Here is a 27,322-nt window from a genome sequence, read left to right on the forward strand (position 1 = left end):
CATAGAATGCCAGTAATATATCAATAGATATGACATAAAAGAAAGAATACTTGAAGAGATTACTATAATGGCCTCTAAGAAAGGTAACCAGTTCAAGGAAAAGGGTGAGATTGTGATATTGGGACTAAAGGTTAATAGCAAGGGCAGATAAATAACTAGACAAAAATGTCAGGGACCTATGTATTGATATGATAACCAAGGTTATGCAGTACATCTTCGGCCAGATTTCCCCAGTCTAATCTAAATTAAAAACTAAAATATATTTTCATGACACTGTATTATACTGATGCTTAATTTTGTAATACAGCCATTGGGGACTATGCCTTAGGATGAATGAAGCTAAAGGTAAGGCCCTTCTAGTATTTTTAGTAAAAGTTCATTGGATAGTACCTGTTTCCACAGAAAATATACTAAAATTAGAATGACAGCAGAAGACTAGCATGGTCCCTGTGTAAGGCTGATACACACATTCAAGAAGTACTCCATATTTTTAAGTTAATGTTTTTATTTGACTCACCAGCAGGCTGTTTTCCTGCCATAAAGGAAATTGGTGGAGTCCAGTTGTACTTTCTTCTTAGCCTGTGAGTATTCCCAGAATCACCACCATGATCATTGCAGCACATTCCAGACCTTGTCATTCAATTTTGAAAATATTGTCCTTGCAGCAGCCAGTTACAGCAATGATATATAAATATATGCTTTGTTCATTATTTGTGTGTGGTAGTATGTAATAATAATTACAGACACTATAGCTTAAGTTTAATGACACTGCATAAAACTCAGGAAGTAGAGAAATCCATTGGAAACTGTAGACCATAATGAAGCTTTATGATTGGCCCCTCATTCTCTCTCCTAGATAAGTTTGGCCTTGTGACAGATAGTACAATCTATAAAATTTGGAATGTTAAGTTGGTAAAAAATGAAAATAATACTACCAAAGTAAAGAGACTTTCTATGAAATATATCTGGATGCAATTAGGTGCATATATTATGTCTGCTAGTACCCCTAGTCAGAGTTGCTAGCTCCAACTTTATTGGATCAAACTAGACTGAAAATTTACTGTGTTGGTATTTAGGGTGTTTTTTTCCTTCCTCTATGGATACTAACTACTTGTTCTGTACAAGGAGGATAGAGCAACTCATTTTACTGAGAAATCTGTAGCTGACACAAGTTTCACTTTGTTTATAATGATAGCTTAAGACTTGTTATGCAGGACTCATCTTTTCATCATTGTCAGGAAAGACCATAAGGTTAATCAGTGGGGTGCAGACAAGTTTCAATACATCTAGACACTAGAGAGGTGCCACCAGAAGGAATAGTAATTGACTAGAAGTCCCAATAGTGACCAAATTATGTCTTCATCCTCTGACATAAGGAAATAAGGTAGCTGTTCATTCTTGATAAAGAGAAGAAAAGACAAAGAACAGTGTGAAGCAAATGTTTTCCAAAAGTTCATCTGCCCTCACCCATAGTAGCAGGAGAACTTGAAAGATGACTGTTGAGATATTCAAAGCCATGGAAAGGCTTATGAGGGCATTATGCTAAACCAGAAAGAAACAAAAATAAAAGAGGAAAAGCTATTTGTAAACTTCAGGAAGAGAAGTTCTCATTCCTGATACGGAAACATCTTGCCTTCAGCTTATTACAGGTCTTTAAAAGAATCAAGTCAAGTGAGCTAGAAGACACATTGCTAGTGTTACCTTTTTCTAGATGTTTTAATTTAATTAAGATGTTTACTGAAGATATTCTTAAACTCTAATGAATTTATCTAGATGGGCCCTGGATGATGTACTCTTTTGTCTCTTCAAAGGAGTACATCCAAGTCCCGGATAGGTGTTAGCTTCATTAGTGTAAAAAAGAGTGAAGTTATGTTTTGTGAAGCCCCAGACTTTGGAAAGAAAAAGAGGGGAGAATTAATTTTGATACTGACTTTAAGTTGGAAAGTAGATCCCTTTTATACTTTTTTAAATGAACCCATCAATCAAGAAAGGAACAGTGTGTAGTTAGCATCATCTATATAACTCCAAGTAATAAATAGTAATAAATAGACTTTCTTTCTGAAATATATGGGACATGAGTCTCATTTGTAAAGGGGAATTAGAAAGGACTGTGAGGCCTATTTTTTGGTTATCATCAGTAATAAGTTTGGTTATAAACTTTGACTTCTAAGAGATTAAGCTTTCAGGACCTTTGCTTTTCATCTTCCATGGGAGCTAAAATTTTTGCTTACCAGGAAATTGGAGTAACATTTCAAGAACTGCTCCATATTTTGCATTTCTTTGTAGTAGGCCATGCTTCCTTACTGGGCTGTTCTCTTCATTGATCTCACATTGGTTAAATTTTCATGGAGGCAATCAGGTGCATAATTAGGCTTCTGTTTTCACAGTTGTGTTGAAGTATACTCTTGATTCTTAAATGTAAATACAGCTGCTAAACTTAAATATAGAGTTGTTTCTCTCTGTATATAAAAGATACTACTTTGTAACCATTTTTCAAGGAAAGTATCTTTTTTCTCATTAAAAAATTACCCTTTACATTATACCAAATTTCCTTTAAGTATTGCTTCTGTGAACTAAATAGTATCTTACTAAATGTACATGAGCTATGTTGTTGGTTTTTAGCCCCAAAAGATCATCGATCATCACTGCTTATTTCCAGTCAATCCAGATATAATTAAAAGGCATTTATTTTAACATGAAGAGAAAGTCGGTAGTATGGTCTATTTTATTCCCCTTTACTTCTTGCTTTCCCTCACTGGTCATTATTTTTTTTCAGTCCAAAGAACCAAAAATACTTGTTACCATGACTTTGAATTTTTATTTCTATTATTCATTGCAATTTTCCTCCTTTTTCTTTAAATGAGAAAAACCAGTAGAATCTCATGTGTAAACTTAAAGAAGTAGATTTTACAAATTATGTATAGCATAATTCTAAAATAAGAATTTCTGTATTTCCAGCTGCTTTTGTCTTACGTCTCTTGTGTTTTATCATTATTGAAATATGTTAGATGACCATTTGATGCTTATGCTCTGCTGAGAATGTACGGACTGAGTTAAACCGCCTCATCCTTTAGGAATTTCATATTTCAGTAAGAATACAGAGACAAATACAAAGATGGGGACAGAGACATCTGTACAGATATCAAATATATCAATAAAATATTCTGCATCAAAAATATTTTTTTAATCATTTAAAAAAATATCTTTCATCTCCTTACAATAGGCCTGAAACAATAAAGTTGTGTCCCTTTCTGGACACGTGGATCTAGATAGCATTGATCCAATAGATAAGAAGAGGGAACCTTTATTGAATTTTTATGCTCCAAGCACTATACTAAGGATTTTTTTACATGTATTATCTCATTTAATTCTTATAACATCACTATGAGGTAGTAACTTTTTTTTTCACTTTGTGCAAATAAAGAAACTGACTGAAATTTCCTCTCCTGGGGAAGTCTTAATAATTGCAGAGTTCTTCATAGGGTCAGCAGAGCTGAGGGTGATGGAGCGAGCAGTGATCTGAACCAAAGCAAAACCCTCAGGTTAGACCATTTCTGCTCTGCCATTAAAATAAGACTGTTTTCATATATGCTACTAAATACTGAATAATACCATAATTGAAAAAACGTAGAGGTTTCTAAAACATTTTCAGGTTCCTTGGTTATTCATTTGTTACAGGTGTTAAGATGTTAAAGCTTAAGTCACCTGGTTAGATTCTCTTTATGGAATGGTTAGCTTTGTTCGTTTCTTTAGGCAGAAGGAGGCACCCTTAACCGTGTCCACCTGTGTTACCAATGCTTGCTATTAGTCACAAGGTGGCCTGATTAATAAAGAGGAATCAAAGAATTGGAATTTACTACTCTTTTCTACAAATAGAAAAACAAGGCAAACTATTAATGTATTTTTTATTTGAAGTATTATTCATTAAGTGAATGGGAATTCTAGAGTTACCTGATTTACAGTTTACTTCTGACTGCCTGCTGCCTGTTTTACATGAAGCTGTGATAATCTGTCTTGACTCCCTCACAAAGATGAGAAAAATATTTTCTGGAAAACTTTGTCAGTGTGGAATCATTTGTCCTATTAAATTGTGTGCTACTATGAAATATCTCTTACTGTATTTTCCACATTGTTTAACTATATTTACTTCATAATCCTGTCCTTCCAATTTTCACCTCTATTAATATTTAGGCCCCTTTGAGCTTAAATTTTAAGAAATTTTAATTTATCCTATCACACAGTAAAATTTGAATTTTTATAAGCTCAAATTGGGAAAATTAGTGACTATATTTTGAGATTTGGTATGTTTTCTTTATGTAGCTATATAAAATATGAAAATTATAATTTAATCTAAGATCAAATATTTATTAATCTGTATTTCACCTTATTAATGACTTATGTTTGTTTACCACTCTTTTTTAGTTAAGCGTTTTTTTATTTATTTACTTGGCTGCGGCGGGTCTTAGTTGCGGCACGTGGGCTCTTCGTTGCAGCGCTCAGGCTTCTCTTCTAGTTGTGGCGCGCAGGCTCTAGCGTGCACGGGCTCAGTAGTTGCAGTGCAGACTTAGTTGCCCCATGGCATGTGGGATCTTAGTTCCCCGACCAGGAATTGAACCCATGTCCCCTGCATTGGAAGGTGGATTCTTAACTGTTGGACCACTAAGGAAGTGTCCCTGTTTACCACAGTTGATTCTGCTACACATTTGTTCACATTTATTGATAATCAAAAATCTGTCAGTAGAGGGACTTCCCTGGTGGTGCAGTGGTTAAGAATCCACCTGCCAATGCAGGGGACACGGGTTTGAGCCCTGGTCCGGGAAGATCCCACATGCCGCGGAGCACCTAAGTCCGTGCACCACAACTACTGAGTCTGAACTCTAAAGCCTGCGAGCCACAACTGCTGAGCCCAAGAGCCACAATTACTGAGGCTGCGTCCCACAACTACTGAAGCCCACATGCCTAAAGCCCATGCTCTGCAACAAGAGAAGCCACTGCAATGAGAAGCCCATGCACCGCAACAAAGAGTACCCCCGCTCTCTGCAACTAGAGAAAGCCCGCGTGCAGCAACGAAAACCCAACACAGCCAAAAATAAATTTATTTTTTAAAAAAAACCATCAGTATAAACATTGCTGACCTAGACCTTAATTGTCATTATTTTAAAAATCCATTAGCAAGACCCTTCCTAAGCCCATCTATGGACCTCATGTTAGGGAACGCTTATGTTATATAATGCATTAAATCTCTGAAATGTATTTTCATAACACCTTTTTTATAGCACTACAAATTTAATAGTGAAAATGAATTGCATCACCTTCTAAAGGAATTTAAATTTTCTATATCCTGGTCATGAGAACTTGATTTTCCAACCCGAAGTTGTTAAGGTCTGTCTGAATCACTAAAATAATGAGTTAAATCTGTTTTCTCATGATCTGCTTGTAAAGGTTAGTGAAGGACAGCACTTTGAAAGAAATGGATAATACGCATCCTTCCAGAGCTCGTGTATATTACAGCTGTCTGTTTGGACTCACTCCAACAACAGCTCAGTGACTCTTAGAGGAAGAGAATTTTAGAGGCCCTAACTGGGGCTCAGAATAATTGTACTGAAAGACACTTGCTTCCCATGCATAACCACTGCAGTGAAATTTGTTTAAAATGGTTTCTTATCCCTTAAATCCAATTGATCTCTCGGTGCTTTTGATTTTCCTTTGCAAGGTATCTTCGTCTATCTCTTTTCTTGCTTATTACTGTTGCTACCACTCTTTTGTTCAGGGCCTTGTTACATTTTCCCTGGGATAATTTCAACAAATTAGCTTTCCTACTTACTCATTTATGCTGTAGGATTATAGTGACCCAAATAAAGACCCTATCCTGGAAAAGTTCACAGTCTATCAGGAAGTCAAACATGGATGTAGATAATATAATAATAATGTATTAAGGTACAGTTATAGAAATACATAAGAGGCTGGGTAACATTAAGAAAGGAAGTAATTAACTCTGGAAATAAATATTAAAGAGATTAATCAAACCATGGAATTATTGAGATTTAAATCATGTTATTTCTGTAGTAAGTGTAGAGGCAAGTTTTTGTTCTCTTGTTCTAAATAAACTAAAGGTTCATTTGTAATTTTTTAAAAAAACAGAAAAGTTTTAATGAGCAAATAGATGTAGCTGGGATGCAGCGGTGGCAACTGAGTTAGCCACAAAACTACTTTAATGTTTTCCTGTTGACCTATCTGAGAATGAGGGTAGAAAATATCTTGTCAACATATGTCTAAACAGATACACATTTGTAAATGTGTCAGTGAAATCAGATAACATTTGCTAAATGTATCAGTTAAATAAAAAAATGGTGTTTGTAAAACCTTTGGTCATTCAACATTTATGCAGCTTCTATATTTGTGGGACATATATATCTAGAAAATACAAGGTGCTTATTTTAGCAAATTGTGGCTGTTTGGGGTGATTAAGCTGCAATCGAGTCCATATAGATATCCCCTAAGTTTGCAAGTGTACGCTTAAAAATAGCTTTCTTATTTTTAATGACTTTCTGATGCAGATGTAATATTGATATTTTAGAAACAACTATTTTAAACATAATATACTTCTGAAATTAAAATCTGAATTAAAAATATATAAGATATGCTTTATGTATATTTTAAAGTAATCAAGTTAGAAAAGGTCTCTGCTGTCTTAGCCAGTGTTTATAGAGACTCATAATCCACAGTCAACTAATAGTTTTCTGTACTCTGCCTTGGTGATATTGACTCTAGAGTATTGTACTAGATTTTGGTTGCTGCATTTTGAGATGAATATTATTAGCAAAAGAACACATCCAGTGATGGCAAAGAAGATGACAACAAACTGTCTCACCTGAATTATGGTTAAAGGAATTGGGATTAAAAGACCTAGGGAAAATTCTAATCTCTGTCAATATGTTCAGAGATAGAGAAGGCAGAACTGTTGGAATAAAGAAGTTTAGGAATAACAACCTTTAGGAATAACTTTAGAAGTGCTTCACAAAAACTTCTACATCAGTTAGTGAGCTCCTAACACTGAAAATATTTAAGTGACTTATGAGATACTTCAGCATTTCAAGATTTTAACTTCACTGGCTTAAAATTAATGTCTTTGTTTTTGTTTTCAAAGTACTTAGATTGAAAGTATAGGGTTGTGGTTGTAAAGGTAGGGTTGGGATGACTTATTAGCCATTGTGCATTTAGAAAATACTCCAGTTGCTATCAAGTAATTCTGATACCTTTTCAGAGGTAGCAAACTTTTTCTGTAAAAAGCCAGATAGTAAATATCTTAGGTTTTGCAGGCCACATGGTCTCTGTAGCACCTGCTCAACTCTACTGTTGTAGTGCAAAAGCATCGTTGACAATACGTAAACATGGTTTATTGGCTGTGTTCCAATTAAACTTTATTTACAAAAGCAGGTGGTGAGTTGGATTTGGCCTGTGGGCCATAGTTTGACAACCCTTGCCTTAAATGATGAAATCTGGAAATAACATTTTAATATAAATGGAGAAAGGCTTTCAATTTAGGAGTTAAAAACAAATTGTCAAAATGTCATTGTCTTTTTGGGCTGAAAGTGCACACTAAGTGTTCAAAATACTGAATTGCCCATTGAAGTAAGAAGCCTTTCACTATAAAAGTCAAGTGACAGTGGAGAGTCTGAGACTATTTTCTACTGTTCATTTCTGCTGCATATTTTGTCCTTAAAGGTGTGTTTACTCCTGCTGAGCAATATCATCCATCCCGCATGGACTGCTAATGCAGACAGACCCAACCCCTACCAAGACATAAATGCAGGTTCAGTCCTTCTAAGAACAAAAAAGACTTTCAGTGCCTCCTGCCCAAGCACAGTAATTTTTAACAGTAATTTTAATACCAGAACAAGGAAGTAAACAGAAGTCCCTGATCAGCAAGGTATCTGTTACATGTTTTGTTCTAACCTCATAAAGCAGAGGTTCTCATATCATCATTTGGTCTGTTGGCCTTTAGCTAATAGACCGTTAGAGAACGATGGTCAAATGTGGATGCTGAGTAGAAATGAATAACAGAAGAACAGGAGGCTACTCTCATAAGGCAGTCTGGCCACAGCTGAGAAGTGACCATTGACTGCTAGAAAACCAGGGGATGAGAGCGTTTTTAAATCAGTCTCCACCCTGGGATCATTGGTTTTAGGGTCAGAAATACCCTCAGACTCCTCAGTAATACTGAAAAGCTTTGCTATCTTGTATTTTCGTATAGCACAGTAGTTCATTTTATAATGAGGACTGTAATTCATCAAGAAAAGGGTAAGTTGTGAAATATATTTATATATACTCTTTTAGGAAAACAAAACTGCCCCAGTTGAAATAACTCATTATTAGATATATTTAAAAATTAGGATAGGGCTTCTCTGGTGGCGCAGTGGTTGAGAATCTGCCTGCCAATGCAGGGGACACGGGTTCGAGCCCTGGTCTGGGAGGATCCCACGTGCCGCGGAGCAACTAGGCCCCTGAGCCACAACTGCTGAGCCTGCGCGTCTGGAGCTTGTGCTCTGCAACAAGAGAGGCCGCGACAGTGAGAGGCCTGTGCACCGCGATGAAGGGTGGCCCCCGCTCGCCGCAACTACAGAAAGTCCACGCACAGAAACGAAGACCCAACACAGCCAAAAATAAATAAATAAATAAAATTTAAAAAAAATTAGGATAAGCAAAACCAATTTATTTCCTAACAGTTCTGAATAATTGTGATTTGTCAATATGTGACTATTTAGTCCTAGCATTCTGAACTCCAAAGCCCAATAGAGTAGTTCCTTGACTCTTAAAGTGTTTTCTTTTTAACAAATACATTTTTGTCACCTCAGACCTCCAAATTGCATAGATTCATATTTTAAATATTAATCTTAGAGTGATTTATCCCCCTCTACTGCTTTTCAAATAAGTTTTTCTTTGTAAATAGGTTATGCCCTTAAGTTTGGATAATTCCACCTTCTTTATCAACATTTAATTTTTTCTGTAGTGTAAAGGCCATTTATTTAAAACGTTACGTACTCTGATTTCTTAACTTTAGGGATTTTCCTCCAAATTTGGGAAATTGAGAAGATAAAGTTTTTACACCTTGGTTTAATGTTTATTTGGTTATATCCTATATTTAAAAACAATTTTTTAAAGAAATCTGAATTTAAAAATCATGAAAAAAATGTCATGTCATTCTTGTGTTCAAAATACTTCAGAGACTCCGTTTTACTTAGAGTGTACTACATAAAATTCAAACTCCTTAAAATGGAGTCTGCTCACCTTTCTGGCCCCTGCCTACCTCTCACCCCTCCTTCTTTATCACATATCCTACCTATTCTCATGCACTTCATACTCAAGTAATAAAAACAGCTTGTATTGCTGGTAAAAGGTGCATTCTTTCATGGTCTGTGACTTTGCACACATACTCTTGTGGCAATCTAAAACACCCTCCTCGTCTAGCTCTCCCATGTCCAAGCCACCTCTTCTCTGCAAAATCCCTACTAATCTGTGATACTCAGACTTTACCTCTGTGATGCCTTCCCTAGCCTCCTCAGGCAGTTGGAGATTTCCTGTGACTTTTCCAAAGTTCATATTCTGTCTTATAACAATTTTCCATTGTTAAAGTTGTTCCTGTGTCTTGTCTTTCCCCAGTAAACTAAACAACCAAAGAGAAAGCATCTATTTACCATTGTTTTCATACTATTTAACCTAGAACCTGGCACAAGCAAGTATTTCTCCAAAAAGGAGGATTCCTCACACCTAAGCCATAAATAGCTGTACCAATTAAATGGGGATACTAGGGGTTTGGGGAACTAGAAGCAGCTGCAAAAGTACCAGCATCTGAGCCACATTCTAAACTCATCTGTGAGCCTTGCAATACCAGTGCTACCTTCAAGTTTCAGCACTTGACACTGGCGCTGCTTTATGAAGCTGAAGCTCCTTATTTACTTGCTTCCCTCTGTAAAAGAACCCAAGCTCCTTTTTCCCATCCCTAACTGATGCTCGTCCTGAATAATTCATAATAGCTTGAAAAGATAATATGGGTATACTTAACAGGTTTATTAATAATATTTAACATTTTTGAGTGCTTACAGTGTGCCAGTCTCTTTGCTTACATGTTTTTCATATATTACCTCATCTAATACCACAGTCTGATGAAGTATATGCCATTATCCCAACATAACAAATTGGGGCAGTGGGTGGCAGGGGTGGGGAGTGATATAAGGTGCCATGAGATGAATTAAACTGCTCAAGGCCATACAACTATTAACTAAGGCAGACAGAATGTGAATCCAGTGTAACTTCAGAGCCCATTCTCTTATTTACCACCAGTGAATATTCCTGCCATAACTGAAGCCCAAATAGCAGCATGGTTATAATGTACACTTTGAAATCATCTAGACCTGGATTCAAAATCCGTATCTAACATTTACTGGTGGCGAATAACTTTACTTCTCTGATCTTCGGTTTTCTCATATGTAAAATGGTTATTACCTACACCAAAAGGGTTATTGCCTGCATAAGTCAAGATGCATACTAAATACTAAGTGTTAGCTCCATTTGCCTCTTCTACACTTCTGTTCTTGTGAGCTCTGAGGTAGTGGTTTGAACAGAATAAGGCCTGGCAGAAGAAGACAAAGTTAGCTTCCTCTCTCTTCTGTATAGTACTACCAGAGTGTCGACCAGTGCCTGCCTTCCAGGATCGCCAAGTGTTTTATAGCTGTGATTGCATTTATTCTCTTAATGAGAAGGGCATGTCTTGAGTATTTACTAGTTGTTAATTGCCCATAAATATACTATAGTAGAATAAGGATTAGAATCAGTGATCTCCTGTTGTACTAGACTTCTCTTTTGCTAATTCTTAGGAAACATATGGGACTCTGGGGGTTGTTATTTATTATATATAAAATAGTTGCCCGCATGATTCCGTAACATAGATCAGTTAGTGCCATTCAACAAAGAAAACTATAAACACAGCTGCTGTTTTAGTGTGGTTTGTGGTTTGGTTTTATTTTTGTTTGAACTTTTTTGTGCAGGCAGATCATCATTTAAAAGTAGTCATTTGGCATTTTCCCTTGCATTCTTCAGATTTTTTTGTATGTTTTTAAAAAGCTTAGCTTAAGTCAGTTTATAATTATGCACTCAGATTGATCCATCTGGTCTTTTTGCTAGCCAATGAATTTTCTTTTAAAAGTATAGAAAATAGGATAATTATATTTTAAATCCTATAACTTCAGTGAGTCCCTTTTATAAATTTGAAGAAAATATTTTCAGGTATTAAAAAATAACTTTTTATTCCTTATTGTCTTTCAATTGATTTCTGTATTTCCAGAGGTAGGGAGAGGGCTTGAAATTTCTCCTATTTCCACTCCTCACCTCCTTCATATGTTATAACTCTGAAGCATAAACACTTGTTTGCAACTGAGAATGGGTACAGCAGAAATGTCTGATCAAAATAGGTTCTATTGTTGTCTCTAGGTTGCACTGGCTATGAGGAGAAAGATGGATTGTAGGGGGCAAATGTAGATGTAGTAAGACTTACATTTAGGCCTTTGCAGTGGTCCAGACAAGAAATAGTAGTGGCCTGACCCAAGGTACTAAGAGATTCAGGATATAGAATTAATAGAATTGGTTGATGGATTAGCTGTTGGCGAGCATGACATAAAGGAGTCAGAGATAGGTTTCTGGATTAGATATATCGTGCTCCTCACCTCTTTCTCACTGTGTTTGTTCAGCTCCAGCTTATCCCTAAAGAATTTAGTTTATATGTTACCTCCTATGGAAAACTTTCCCACTCCAACTTCCATTAAGTTAGGTGACCACTCTATGTGCTTTTATAGCACCTGGCACTTCATGAGAACATTTTTTTTCTGTTTTGTACCTGTGAATTTATTACCCCACACCCATATACACATAACCTTCACACTCTTGACTTTGTCTTGTGAGAGCAAGGGCCATGCCTGTCTTACTTATCATCATATTCCCAGCACCTAACATGGTCCTGGGGACAACATCAATACATTTTTGGTGAATAAACAAAGTGTCATTTATAGCTATTGTCTACAGTGCCTGATAGAGTAATTGAATATGTAAGTTATCTGGGCTCTTTTTTGATTCATTCCTCTTGCTTAACTTTTATTTCTTCTTTATTTTCTTAATATCTCAGACCTTATTTTTTCTTATATCTTTACAGTTTAGCTTACTGAATAAAAGAAAATATAAACAGCAAGAAATAAAATTTTGTTTTGTGGGTTTTGACAGTATCTTCCAAAGGAACCCCTAAGGTTGTTGACATCTAAAATAAATGAGGGCTTCAGATTGTAATAATACTTAATATTTTTCCAAATAATATAAGTGCTTAACACAGTGTGTTGGAACATTATACTGACAAAAAGAGTCATTGGATATGTAGATCAGTTCATTTCAATCAGAAGTATTAGGACTGGGTTATTTGATAAAAGGGATGGATCATTGCAAATTCATCATTATATCTCAAGGAAAATGCATTGATGACACTTTACATTATAGTGAATATATAACTAAATTATACTTAAAAGCTTATTATACTTAAGCTTTATACTTAAGTAAATTTAATTATACTTAAAATACTTAGGGCTTCCCTGGTGGCGCAGTGGTTGGGAGTCCGCCTGCCGATGCAGGGGACACCAGTTCGTGCCCCGGTCCGGAAGGATCCCACATGCCACGGAGCGGCTGGGCCCCTGAGCCATGGCCGCTGAACCTGTGCGTCCAGAACCTATGCTCTGCAACGGGAGAGGCCACAACAGTGAGAGGCCCGCGTACCGAAGAAAACCAAAACAAAAAAAAAATTTAGATATGGTCTAAGATATCACTTAGACAATAATCAATACAAAAAAGGAAATTACAATGATTTTTCTTTCTTAAGAAAGAAAAAAAGACTAAGCTATGTAAATTCTAGTTACCATAGGGTGGAAGTAGGGGTGTAAAAGCAAAAGGATTTGACGTCTCTAGCCTTTACTTTACTCATCTGTAAAATAAAAACAATGGACCCATGATCTAAAAGAGCCTTTCCAGCCCAAATTCTGTTGCTCCATAAAATAGAAAAGAATGATATATTACGGGAATTTTGGTTTCAGTTGCAACTTACTATTTATTCTCTCCATAGCCCCAGCTCTGTCTTGTTAAGAACTGACTTTAAAAGTCCATTCAAATAAAACTTTTTTTTATTGAATGAATTTATTAAATACAAGTGATTTTTTTTTCTAATTTCTGCTTTGGAATCAGTTCTTCTAGCCTAATTAGGAGCAACAATCTAAGATGAATTGTAATTACTTACCCTAATCATTTCAAACTACAGAAAATGAATTTTTGCATTTAGTAATACCATAAATGTATTCTTTGATGGTTGTTTCTCTTTTAACGTATGTTTTCTTTCTTTGGTTTAGATTTCTGCTTTGGGACAGCCACGCATCTAATTCCTTAAAGTACTTTTATATGTAAAACTTGTAAAGGATCAGAACAATGCCTCCAAGACCATCATCAGGTGAACTGTGGGGCATCCACTTGATGCCCCCAAGAATCCTAGTAGAATGTTTACTACCAAATGGGATGATAGTGACTTTAGAATGCCTCCGTGAGGCTACATTAATAACTATAAAGCATGAACTATTTAAAGAAGCGAGAAAATACCCTCTCCATCAACTTCTTCAAGATGAATCTTCTTACATTTTCGTAAGTGTTACCCAAGAAGCAGAAAGGGAAGAATTTTTTGATGAAACAAGACGACTTTGTGACCTTCGGCTTTTTCAACCCTTTTTAAAAGTAATTGAACCAGTAGGCAACCGTGAAGAAAAGATCCTCAATCGAGAAATTGGTATGATAAAATTTTGAAATGGCCTTGTCATTCTATTCTATATGCAAATAACTATGAAGCTTAACTATTTCCTCATTAGTAAAATATTTTGTCTGAACTGGTTAATAACCTTTGTAATCTTAAATAAATAGATTTCAAAATAAAAATCATTACAAATCTAAAGTTTTTTTGACTGTTAGGCTGAGGAACTGTTTTTAACACCTTGGTATTATTCTGTAAAGTTTTCTTTAAGAAGTATCATTTGTAGGGATGATTTATATTTGTTATATCCCAGTTTTGTTTTGTCTTTTAAAAAATAATTGATATGAATAATGTTTGCTACCTTTGCTCCAAATTGCCAAACAGATCATATTTTATATATTAAAAGTATTTGCGATCTTGTCAATTCTTACTATATGTATTCATCAAAAATTTTATTAACAAAGAGAAACTTCTTTATTGTGATCTTCCATACCTACCAAGTTCCCTGTTTACAATAAACATGGTCTTACTGTGTGTTTAACAGAATGTTATATTCTCTATATAATTTTTTTAAGGTTTTGCTATTGGCATGCCAGTGTGTGAATTCGATATGGTTAAAGATCCAGAAGTACAGGACTTCCGAAGAAATATTCTCAATGTTTGTAAAGAAGCTGTGGATCTTAGGGATCTCAATTCACCGCATAGTAGAGCAATGTATGTCTATCCTCCAAATGTAGAATCTTCACCAGAACTGCCAAAGCACATATATAATAAATTGGATAAAGGTAAGAAAATTGTAAATCTACCATAATTGGTCACTGTAGTGAAAACTTTTATCTGTGCGTATATCTTTGTACAGTCTTTTTTTTGGGGGGGGCCAGCTGCTCCGCAGCATGTGGGATCCTCCCGGACCAGGGCACGAACCCATGTCCCATGCTTGGGCAGGCAGACTCTCAACCACTGCGCCACCAGGGAATCCCTGTACAGTCTTTTTATCCTAGCTAGATGATAAGCTTCTTGAAGGCAGGGAATGCTTTACTGACAACATATAGCTGAGTGCCAAGTACACAACTTTTTTTTTTTAAATCTTGAATTATTTTATTTGTGTGTGTCCTCATGAAATGTGTAATACTTTGTGTGCTGTATTTTCTTTATAATTGAATTTATTTACTTATTTTTTATTGGGGTATAGTTGTTTTACAATGTTGTGTTAGTTCCTGCTGTACAGCGAAGTGGAGTTCCCTGTGCTATACAGCAGGTTCTTATTAGTTATCTATTTTATACATATTAGTGTATATATGTCAATCCCAATCTCCCAGTTCATCCCACCCTCATCCCCCACTTTCCCCCCTTGGCATCCATACATTTGTTCTCTACATCTGTGTCTCTATTTCTGCCTTGGAAACTGGTTCTTCGGTACCATTTTTCTAGATTCTGCATATATGCATTAATATACAATATTTGTTTTTCTCTTTCTGACTTACTTCACCCTGTATGACAGTCTCTAGGTCCATCCAGGTCTCTACAAATGACCCAATTTCATTCCTTTTTATGGCTGAGTAATATTCCATTGTATATATATACCACATCTTCTTTATCCATTCGTCTGTCGATGGACATTTAGGTTGCTTCCATGACCTGGCTATTGTAAATAGTGCTGCTGTGAACATTGGGGCACGTGTGTCTTTTTGAATTATTGTTTTCTCTGGGTATATGTCCAGTAGTGGGATTGCTGGGTCATATGGTAATTCTTTCTTTAGTTTTTTGAGGAACCTTCCTACTGTTCTCCATAGTAGCTGTATCAACAGTGCAAGAGGATTCCCTTTTCTCTGCACCCTCTCCAGCATTTATTGTTTGTTGATTTTCTGATGATGCCCATTCTAACCAGTGTGAGGTGATACCTCATTGTAGTTTTGATTTGCATTTCTCTAATAATTAGTGATGTTGAGCATCTTTTCATGTGCCTCTTGGCCATCTGTATGTCTTCTTTGGTGAAAGGTCTATTTAGGTCTTCCACCCATTTTTAGATTGGGTTGTTTGCTTTTTTGATATTGAGCTACATGAGCTGTTTGTATATTTTGGAGATTAATCCTTTGTCCGTTGATTCATTTGCAAATATTTTCTCCCATTCTGAGGGTTGTCTTTTTTTTCAGGTACACAACTTGTGTGCAGTAAGTAGTGATTGATTGAATGAATGTGTGCATATGGTGCTGATCCCTTGGTGAATTGTTTATCTCAGAATAAAACTGAAAAAAAAAAAAGCATTGAGTTTGAAATTCACTGTTACAGAATTATAGCTGATTATCTTTTTACAAATAAAAATAAGTATAAATAGAAATATTTTATGAAATTTTGGGGAAACGTCACACATTCTTACTATATGCAAAGAAAAAGTAAATTTCCTAATCTTAATGTTAGATGCAGTATTTAACTCTGATCATAGTGAATGCTAATATGTAAGTCGACTTTTGACAATATATCAATTTCTAGAATTAAGTGTACATGAGAATATATAAACTAATTGTTTTAGAAATAAAAATATCATTGTGTCAGATAAATATTTGTATTCTTCAGAATAACAAAGTGAAGTTTTTAATTGAAAGTTATAGAATAGGTTAACTTAATACACTATTAAATATAATATTCTCTCAGTAGAATGAATTAAGACGTCTTATCACTATTTTAGACATATTTTTCAAAGTAGTTTAATGCTTATATAACATAAGGTCTTCATTAAAAGTTCATTTCTGGGCTTCCTTGGTGGTGCAGTGGTTGAGAATCCGCCTGCCAATGCAGGGGACACGGGTTCAAGCCCTGGTCCGGGAAGATCCCACATGCTGCAGAGTGGCTGGGCCCACGTGCCACAACTGCTGAGTCTGCGCTCTGGAGCCCACAGGCCACAACTGCTGAGCCCCACAGGCTGCAAGTGCTGAAGCCTGTGTGCCTGGAGTCTGTGCTCCATGAGAGGGGCCACTGCAGTGAGAGGCCCACGCACCACAACGAAGAGTGGCCCCCACTCGCCGCAACTAGAGAAAGCCTGCGCACAGAGCAAAGACCCAACACAGCCAAAAATAAATAAAGAAAATAAAGAAATTTTTAAAAAATTCATTTCTACTTTAGTATACTTTTTAAAATGGAATGCTCTTTTTATTTTTCCCCACTATTTATGAAATATTTCCAACATATAGAAAGTTTGAAAGAATTTTACTCTGGATACCTACACGACTCTAACATAGTTTTAATCTTTTCATTTTCATTATTTTTTTTTTTGGTCCCCCAGCTTAAAGCTTAATTATTCTTCTTAAAAGGAAAAAAAATAGAAAATTTATTTTTTTCCCCTTCCTCCCCCATCTTTTCTCTCATTCTGATTCAGCATCTTTCTTTAAGTCTCCATGATTCTTTCCCACAGTTCCCAGAAACTCTTCTACTTAAGGTACTATTGAACCTTTGATGCCATCATGAGTCACTCTTCACAGGGGTTGTATCTGTGAAGTATGTCATGTAGTTTAGAATGGAAATTAGCTTGGTCTCAGGTAATTGAGACACACAGTAGTCACAGTTTTGTGTGCTTGCCTTAAAACATGAGGTTTGGGCATGGTTTGGCAGCCCTATCAGATTTGAAGATTTGGTCATTCTACCTGATATTTACCTGTATTTAATTAAGGTTGATTATAAGTCATTATGGTTAGTGCATACTTTTGGAAATTTGTCTCTTGAAAAATGAAATATATGTGGTGACTGCATCTAATATTATTTTCCTATTATAGGGCAAATAATAGTGGTGATTTGGGTAATAGTTTCTCCAAATAATGACAAGCAGAAGTATACTCTGAAAATCAACCATGACTGTGTGCCAGAACAAGTAATTGCTGAAGCAATCAGGAAAAAAACTCGAAGTATGTTGCTATCATCTGAACAACTAAAACTCTGTGTTTTAGAATATCAGGGCAAGTATATTTTAAAAGTGTGTGGATGTGACGAATACTTCCTAGAAAAATATCCTCTGAGTCAGTATAAGGTGAGTAACAAGTTTCAAAGATCTTACTTTTAAATTTAAAAGGTAATCACATTGGGAACTGGTATCTGTATTTAGGACATAGTTTTTGAAAATTAAAAACAAATTTTTTTTGGCTGTGCTGCACAGCTTACGGGATCTTAGTTCCCCCATCAGGGACTGAACCCACGCTCCAGCAGTGAAAGTGCCAAGTCCTAACCGCTGGACTGCCAGGGAATTCCCAAAATTAAATAATTAATATTAGTAAATAGATTAATAAGTTTATTTTTTACACTATATTTAATTTGAGAGACTGATGAATTTGAGACGACAGATGCTATTCTTTTAGATTTTATATAATTAATATTTGGGGACCTGACTACATATATGGGTAAGCTGATTAATGTTTTACAATTGTAACAATAGATATATCATTATTCAGATACAAACATTTGATTTGGTGACTGTTTAATTGTGCCATGAGGTAAGATATAATAATGCTTCAGGTATTCTACATGCAAAAAATGCATCGTGTGCTTTTCTGGATAGGTCCAGTTCTATAGTGGAAATACTTTTATAGCCAATAGGAATTTTAAATAACATGGAACTTGCCCAAAAGGCTTTTCATGTGCCTTACTTTTTTTAAAAAGGGTTTGTTGTGTTCATTTGAATAGGCAGTGTAAGCAATAAGGTAAATGTGTTCTTTGTCAAAAAAAAAAAAAAAGTTGGCAGTTATAGTAATCCCCAAATATGGGGTATTTAATGATTTTTATCCCCTCCCAAGCAGTGGCACTAGAAGGAATTAAAATAAACATTTCAAAAAATCCATGATCTATAGTTAATTAAGGTGTACTATAAATACTTCCCTACTCTCTATTTCTATTCATTAAATAAATACCTATAAGAAGCAACTGTATTTGTACCAAGCATATGTCAAGTGCTGATTTACAATACCAAGCAAGACATGGTTCTGGCTTTTAGGTTGCTTACAGTATAGTAGGGCTTATGGGTAAGAAAATAGGTTTTTGTAATATGTGTACAGTTGCTTGAAAATCTATCCTAACTACCATTTCAGAGTTCAAACCAATGCATTTTAATATTTTTTAAAACATATTCCATAATTTTATTAGTCTCCTCTCTTTGTGGTTTTTGGGTTTTTTTGTTCTGTTTTTTTTTTAACAAAACAAATATTTCTCAAGAAATGTTGGGACAGAAGAACAAGTGGGCAGCAGCTCTTGGATTTGACATCAGTATGACTTAATAGATTGAATGGCAGAGGCTTCCTAAATGATGTTGCTTTTCCTTTAACAAGCACCTGCAGTATGTTTTCAGTTGGCTAGAAAACATCTACCTCAGCTTATAGTCCTTTTCTGTAATTCTAATATCTAGTGTTTTCATAATGAGTATCTTCTTATCCTTATTTTTAATTCCTTTTTTCTTTTCTTTCTTTTTCCTTCCAGTTAAAGGTAGAACTACAGTCTAAAAAGCTGACCTTTGTTTTTCTTTTCTTTTATACAATTTATATTCCAAGATGTGTTTGGTTTATCTGTGCTAAAACCTAACTCCCAAATGTTAGTTTTTAAAATGTTATAAATATAGCAACTGCTAAGAAATGTGTCTATAATGTTTGATTTTTTTAATTACCTTTGCAGATTAGTATGTAAATTCTCATAGTACTCTTACATGTTGCCTTTAAAATGAAAAACCTTACAAGAAATGCCTTCTCTCCTCCCACCTTAATCTCTTACAGTATATAAGAAGCTGTATAATGCTTGGGAGGATGCCCAATTTGATGCTGATGGCTAAAGAAAGCCTCTACTCTCAACTGCCAATGGACTGTTTTACAATGCCATCTTATTCCAGACGCATCTCCACAGCTACACCATATATGAATGGAGAAACATCTACAAAATCCCTTTGGGTTATAAATAGTGCACTTAGGATAAAAATTCTTTGTGCAACCTATGTGAATGTAAATATTCGAGACATTGACAAGGTAAGGTCAAGTGTTGATGTTTATTATTGTATATAAATTATTTTATATAAATCTTTTTTATTGAAGTATATAATAATCTGTTGACCTGCAGTATGTTTTCAGCTGGCTAGAAAACATCTACCTCAGCTTATAATCATTTTCTGTAATTCTAATATCCCTAATTCTAATAATTCTAATACCCATAATTCTAAGCTCTTAAAACCAAACTTTTACAGAATTCATTTGGCAGGAAAACCTGACCTAACCTGAAGCGAGGTTTTTTACAGTCTTTATTTATCCCACTTAGTGTAAATATCCAAATGTTTTATTGCAGAAATATTAATTTCCTTATGGAGTGCTGCTTTAACTGCTAAGAGTACTAAGTAATATTTAGTATATGTACCAATTTATCTTTCTAAAATATGAAAAACTCTGAATTACATACCTGGCCTAAAGGGATTGTGGGCCTATCTTGATTTTTAATAGTGTAAGTCCACCTGAAGGCAGCAGTACATTTTGGTGAAGAATCTGCATCAGTATTAATTTACTATACATGTGAAGAAAAAGAGAAAAGAAAAGCTACATCTGAACAGAAACTTTAGTTGATTCTCTCATTCATATCAGTTACATTGTTTTGATAATGTTTAATATTGGTCTGGTCTAGTATGTATGTGTGCGTGTGTATATATACATATATATATATATATATGTATGTGTCTACACATAACTTTTTATTTTCCTTAGATCTATGTTCGAACAGGTATCTACCATGGAGGAGAACCCTTATGTGATAATGTGAACACTCAAAGAGTACCTTGTTCCAATCCCAGGTAAGGAAGTATATATGAGTTTATATTTCCAAAAGTCATATTAGTGTTTAGCAGTATAATAAATAAAAGTAGTATAGTTTACATCATTAGTTTTATACAAGTCATATATAATTACCAGACATTTACATATAGAACATGAGGACATTCCGTCTAATGAGTATCAATCACAGGATCACTTTATTGATTCTCCCTAAAACGTTATCGGAAGGGTTTTTCTGATCCTCTCTTCTCATTGTGTCAAGGAGAGAACAGAATGTGGTTATAGTTTTGTGCTGATTATTCCTTACATTAGATCCATAAACCTAGCATTTTATTCCTTTTTTATCTCCATTTGCATTTCCATTAAGAAGTGAGAGTTGGCAAACAACTTTAGAGCTGGACTACTCTGAGGCAGTTTTCTTTACAGTACTCCCAAGAATACATATTTATAACATTCAAATAAAGAATCTTGGGGCACAAACCAGTTTCTTAGTGGGAGGGGATGTTATTGGGAACATTTTTAAATGATTACTGCCTAGATAAAATGAAGAAATAAAAGGTAGTATAATTCAACAGCTTGACATCCTGCCATTTCTTTGCTTCTCTGTATAGAATCATTTGGGGATAAAAGTTTATTCTTGAAATTAATAGTAATATTTTAAGAGAACTCAAATTGGAATTAAATGTTAAAGATGGATTTTTTAGACTAGCAATAGAGCTAACTAGTGGATCTTCCAGAAGTAAATTTCATAATCAATTCAGACTGAGTTCTAGGAGAGTCAAGAAAAAGTTATGGTGTTGTAATTAAATTGATAGAGGTGAGAGAGCCTACGTAAAGTTCAAAGAGATGGTAGCCTTCTCTACCAGGAGGAAGGGAAATAGTTCCCTGCCCTGCCTGAACCATCATAGGTCAGAAAGTATCAATACATCATTCGGGTTAGAAGTTATGCTGTGGCAACAGACCATACCAGAATCTTCTGAATTTTTTGTTAGAACAACAAATGTTTATTTCCCACTCACACAGCATATCTGTCACAGGTTAGGTGGGTGGTTGTGCAAGGAGCAGAAAAACAATATTTGAGGAAATTATAGCCAAAATGTTCCAAATTTGGTGAAAACTATAAAACCAACAATCTAAGGAATTCAACAAGCCCCAAGCAAAGACCACAAAATACAGTTGGGGAGAGTTATCCTAGTTCTTTCAAGTACCAAGAATAAACAGGCTTTACAAAAGTAAAAGGTAAATTTATTTAATAATGTAAGATTAAACTGTTAAAATTTTAATATCTTAAAATAGCTATTCATAAAGGACTTATATTTTATTGTCTTTCCTTTAAGAATATCTGTAAGGTAAAATCCCTGTGGTAGTAGTATAAAGATTTAAGTAAATTTTACCAGTCAGAATGGCCATCATCAAAAAATCTAGAAACAATAAATGCTGGAGAGGGTGTGGAGAAAAGGGAACACTCTTGCACTGCTGGTGGGAATGTGAGTTGGTACAGCCGCTATATAGAACAGTATGGAGGTTCCTTAAAAAACTACAAATAGAACTACCATATGACCCAGCAATCCCACTACTGGGCATATACCCTGAGAAAACCATAATTCAAAAAGAGTCATGTACCAAAATGTTCATTGCAGCTCTATTTACAATAGCCTGGAGATGGAAACAACCTAAGTGTCCATCATCGGATGAATGGATAAAGAAGATGTGGCACATATATACAATGGAATATTACTCAGCCATAAAAAGAAACGAAATTGAGCTATTTGTAATGAGGTGGATAGACCTAGAGTCTGTCATACAGAGTGAAGTAAGTCAGAAAGAGAGAGACAAATACCGTATGCTAACACATATATATGGAATTTAAGAAAAAAAAATGTCATGAAGAACCTAGGGGTGAAACAGGAATAAAGACAGACTTACTAGAGAATGGACTTGAGGATATGGGGATGGGGAAGGGTAAACTGTGACAAAGCGAGAGAGAGGCATGGACATATATACACTACCAAACGTAAGGTAGATAGCTAGTGGGAAGCAGCCGCATAGCACAGGGAGATCAGCTCGGTGCTTTGTGACAGCCTGGAGGGGTGGGATAGGGAGGGTGGGATAGGGAGGGTGGGAGGGAGGGAGACGCAAGCAGGAAGAGATATGGGAACATATGTATATATATAACTGATTCATTTTGTTGTGAAGCTGAAACTAACATACCATTGTAAAGCAATTATACTCCAATAAAGATGTTAAAATGAAAAAAAAATCAAAAAATCAAAAATCAAAAAATTTTAAAACTTTTCTGCATTTACAGAAAAGATCAGAGGTAAAAGTGTATTAAGTTATTAGAATCTTTAAAATTCTTACTGAGATTAAGTGATTGTTCTAAATCTGTTCTTTCTATATACTAAATAAATTTCTTATAAATGTCACCAGTTATCTCCCAATGTCAAAATCAATTTGAAATATATATATAAAACCATTGCCAAAATAAAGAACCTAATTGGGTATGGGTGGGGTGTGTGTGTGAAAGGAGCATGCTTTATTCGGTTAACATAATACTGAACTACATTAATAAGACACGGTTCTCTTAGAAAGTGTGTAGAAAATTTCTCACTAATTATGAACAATTCTAAAAATTTCAGAGTAGTAAAAAGTACTAGGTACATTTGAGATACATCTTCTAATTTTTCTTGAATTACTGTGGACTTATCAAATCTCACAGTATTTCTTTTCCCTGCATTTGTTGTCTCCTTTCCCTTTCGATTTCCTTCTAGCTAAGTTCCCGCATTTTAAATGTCTTCTCTGTATAAAAGGACAACATATTTCTTTTTATCTTTGACCACACTCAAGCAAAGATACTAGAATAAATAGAACTTATTTTACTGATGGTTTTATAACTTAGTCTGACTAATTAAAAGTAGAATTCTTATACTGTTTTGTTAATTAAGTCTTGTTTTATTTATAATCAGAAAACAGAACAGAATTATAAAGAAGCCATTTGAAAAGTTTTCAAAGTTAATATCTAGCACTTGAGCTTTTAACATGGACCAGTTACTGTTCGAAGTGCTTTACTTATGTTATCTCATTTAATCTTCAAAACAACTCTCTGAGAGTAGGTAATATTATTAGTCCCATTTCACACATGAAAAAACAGACAAAGCGAGGGTTACACAAAGTGAGGGTTACACATATAGTAAAATAGTAGAAACAAGACTTTACTCCAGGTAGTCTGACTTCTGAGTCCAAGCTTTTAGCCATTACTATAATGATTTTAATTAAAAAAAAAAACAAACTACTACTTATTATACTTCGCTCTTTACCAGTATGTTTACCAAATATAGACATAATTTCGCATGTAACATCCAATAAATTGAAGGGAATTTATCATAAAAATTTGAATAATTTTTATCATCACTTGTTGTAGTAGCTTCTTATGCTTTCCTTATTATGAATGTCAAGTTTTATTACCTCTTGTGAAGTAGTTAGTTACTCTAAAATTTACATACTTTCTCCTTACGTATCCTTTATTTTATTTACATACTGACTTATTTAAATTAATGGGCTCTTCTGGATGAAACTACATCATATATAAAAGTAATTAAATATAATTTTAATCATAATAGGAAATCTAATTTTATCTTACTTAGTTTCCCTTTTCTCTTTGCCTCTTCTATAAGCTAATTTGTTTTTTATTTTTACTGAAATATAGCACAAATGCATAAATCATAATTGCACAGTTCAGTGAATTATCACAAGGTGAGAATACCTATATAGCCACTGTGCTGGTCAAGAATTAGAACATTTACCAGCATTCCAAAAACCCCTCCTCACACTACTTCCCAATCCATTAATCTTCTCTCCTCCCCAAAGATAACTACTATCTTGATTTCTAACACTATTGGTTAGTTTTGGTTGTTCCTGAATTTTATATAAATGGACTGAAGGAGTAGATATTCTTTTGTGTCTAGCTTCTTTCACTCAATATTATGTTTGTAAGATTTCATCCATATTGTAAATAACTGGTGTTCATTTCTGTTGAAATATAGTGTGCCATTATATATGGCATATATATTATATGAATATACTACCATTTATTCTACTGTTGGTCATTTGAATTTTTTTGAAGTTTGGGGATACTGTAAAGAATTCTATTAACATTCTGTGCAAAAATGCATACATTTCTGTGGTTTTATACCTAGAGGTGGAACTGAGTCATGGTTCAGTTTTAATAGATTATGCTTTCCAAATTGGTTGTACAAATTACACCTCCCCTAGCATGTATGAGATTTCCTGTTACTGCACCTCCTTACCACCCCTTAGTATCATCAGTCTTTATAGTTTTAGCCATTCTTTTTTATAGTGATATCTTTTATTTTGCATTTTTGAATGACATATTGACTACTTTCTTTTTTTAAAACATTTATTTATTTACTTACTTATTTTTGGCTGCAGGTCTTAGTTGTAGCGCACAGGCTTCTCTCTAGTTGTGTTGTGAGGGTTTTCTCTTCTCTAGTTGTGGCGCGCAGGCTTCAGGGCACGTGAGCTCAGTAGTTGTGGCTGCGGGCTTAGTTGCCCTGCGGCATGTGGGATCTTAGTTCCCTGACCAGGGTTCAAACCCACGTCCCCTGCATTGTAAGGCAGATTCTTTACCACTGGACCACCAGGGAAGTCCTGATATTGGCTACTTTTTCATGTGTATTAGCCATTTAAATATGACCTTGTGAAGTCTTTGTTCCAGTCAATCTCTGGCTTGGTTTTCATTTGATTTATCTTTTTCTTGATGATTTGTAGGGGTCATTTATATACTCTAGATAAAGTCTTTTTTGGTAAATTATTTTTTTCTTAATTTTTCATAGGTGGAATGAATGGCTGAATTACGATATATACATTCCTGATCTTCCTCGTGCTGCTCGACTTTGCCTTTCTATTTGTTCTGTTAAAGGCCGAAAGGGTGCTAAAGAGGTAAAGTATTTCAAAAGGAACAATCATTCACCTCTAAAAACTCCTAATTATACTGCTGATTGAACTTTTTCAAGAAATGGATATTATTTTTTCTTTGTTTAAAAAATTAATAAACATTTTAAAATAATATATTTATTTAAAGAAGAATAGCTTGATAGAGCTTCCAGAATTTATTTTATGATGAATATGTCCTGAGTTCATACTGATAAAATTTTTAAACTTGCAGAGTGACTACATACAAATATCTGTCTTGCTTGCTTTGGTTCATATTTCCTATTTATAATTAAAAAATATATGTAATTTCAAATGGGAAAAAGGAAAGAAACTATTTATACTTTGAAAAAATTAATGTGACTTGTTATAGATACCAGGAAAAAGACAGTTGTTGATTTCTCCTTTCTGGGAAAGAAGAGTATCAATATTTTGAAATGCATTTTATAATTTAATCTACAGAGTAGTGAACATTTTTCTGTTTTGTTAAGGAACATTGTCCATTGGCCTGGGGAAATATAAACTTGTTTGATTACACAGATACTCTAGTATCTGGAAAAATGGCTTTGAATCTTTGGCCAGTACCTCATGGACTAGAAGATTTGCTGAACCCTATTGGTGTTACTGGATCAAATCCAAATAAAGTAAGCTTTTTATTATCATAAATAAGATTTTTTTTCTTTTTTGTGTGTGTGACAGTCAAATGTAATATGTATAATAACTTTTATTCCATCTCTTAGGAAACTCCATGTTTAGAGTTGGAGTTTGACTGGTTCAGCAGTGTGGTAAAGTTTCCAGATATGTCAGTGATTGAAGAGCATGCCAATTGGTCTGTATCCCGAGAAGCAGGATTTAGTTATTCCCATGCAGGACTGGTAAGGCAAATCACTGAGTCTTCCTTAAGTATCAGTCATAATCAGTGCTTTTGGCTACATACTGTTACTCTTTGTATAGAGAAGGTTTCATGTGTTTTAGTCACACTCGAATAGATACTTCAGGCTCTAGAACAGTATTGCAATAAAATAAAATACTGTATGCTAATATTTTTACTACAGCTCTGCCATTTCTTAGTTTAGCCTGCCTCATTTGACAAATATTTATTGAATACTGACTATATGTATATATTTATTATACGATAGGTACCAGGTAATAAAGTTGTGACCTAAAGAGACCTCCACTGATTATACAGTCTAATGGTGAAAATAGGCCTGAAACTGGTAAAAGCAGAAATATAAGATCATAAATCATGGTGAGTGCCATGAAGGAAACAATAGTGTGTCAAGAATGACTAACATAGGGCTTTGGGGAGAAAGGCTAATGTATTTTGGGTTCAGGAAAGACCTCTCTGGGATAATAACCTTGAACTTGAAATCAAGGTATAAGTATGTTGTTAGTTGAGCAAGGGAGCAGAGGAAATAGCATACCAGTATAGTCCAGACATGCTAGAAAAGAATATATATAAAATGGAGTTTAAATATTGATCTATTTGTCTGATCTTGGCTGTAACTTTTGAACCGCAGTATAACTGCGTTCAAAGATCATAAACTCTCCTCGGTGCTTTGTGTCCACCTAGAGGGCTGGGATAGGGAGGGTGGGAGGGAGACACAAGAGGGAGGAGATATGGGGTTATATGTTTATGGATAGCTGATTCACTTTGTTATACAGCAGAAACTAACACACCATTGTAAAGCAATGCTACTCCAATAAAGATGTTAAAAAAATAAATAAGATCATAAACTCTCCCTTATTTCTCAAGGGCAAAAGTGTCAGT

At 34.8% G+C, this 27,322-nt stretch overlaps 1 protein-coding gene and 1 pseudogene across 1 annotated transcript in view; both read left to right on the plus strand.

Moving 5' to 3' along the window:
* Positions 1 to 27,322, plus strand: part of PIK3CA (phosphatidylinositol-4,5-bisphosphate 3-kinase catalytic subunit alpha) — a 115,780-nt gene that overhangs the window by 62,395 nt on the left and 26,063 nt on the right. The window contains exons 2-9 of the mRNA XM_060150031.1: positions 13,434 to 13,861; positions 14,398 to 14,607; positions 17,590 to 17,840; positions 19,567 to 19,812; positions 20,536 to 20,621; positions 25,455 to 25,560; positions 26,043 to 26,195; positions 26,292 to 26,426. Coding sequence (XP_060006014.1) covers positions 13,510 to 13,861; positions 14,398 to 14,607; positions 17,590 to 17,840; positions 19,567 to 19,812; positions 20,536 to 20,621; positions 25,455 to 25,560; positions 26,043 to 26,195; positions 26,292 to 26,426 — 1,539 coding nt within the window. The 5' untranslated portion in view covers positions 13,434 to 13,509. The remainder of the gene's footprint in view (positions 1 to 13,433; positions 13,862 to 14,397; positions 14,608 to 17,589; positions 17,841 to 19,566; positions 19,813 to 20,535; positions 20,622 to 25,454; positions 25,561 to 26,042; positions 26,196 to 26,291; positions 26,427 to 27,322) is intronic.
* Positions 394 to 492, plus strand: LOC132521468 (U6 spliceosomal RNA; annotated as a pseudogene).

Source organism: Lagenorhynchus albirostris, chromosome 5 (assembly GCF_949774975.1).
Source record: "Lagenorhynchus albirostris chromosome 5, mLagAlb1.1, whole genome shotgun sequence".
Lineage (NCBI taxonomy): Eukaryota > Metazoa > Chordata > Mammalia > Artiodactyla > Delphinidae > Lagenorhynchus > Lagenorhynchus albirostris.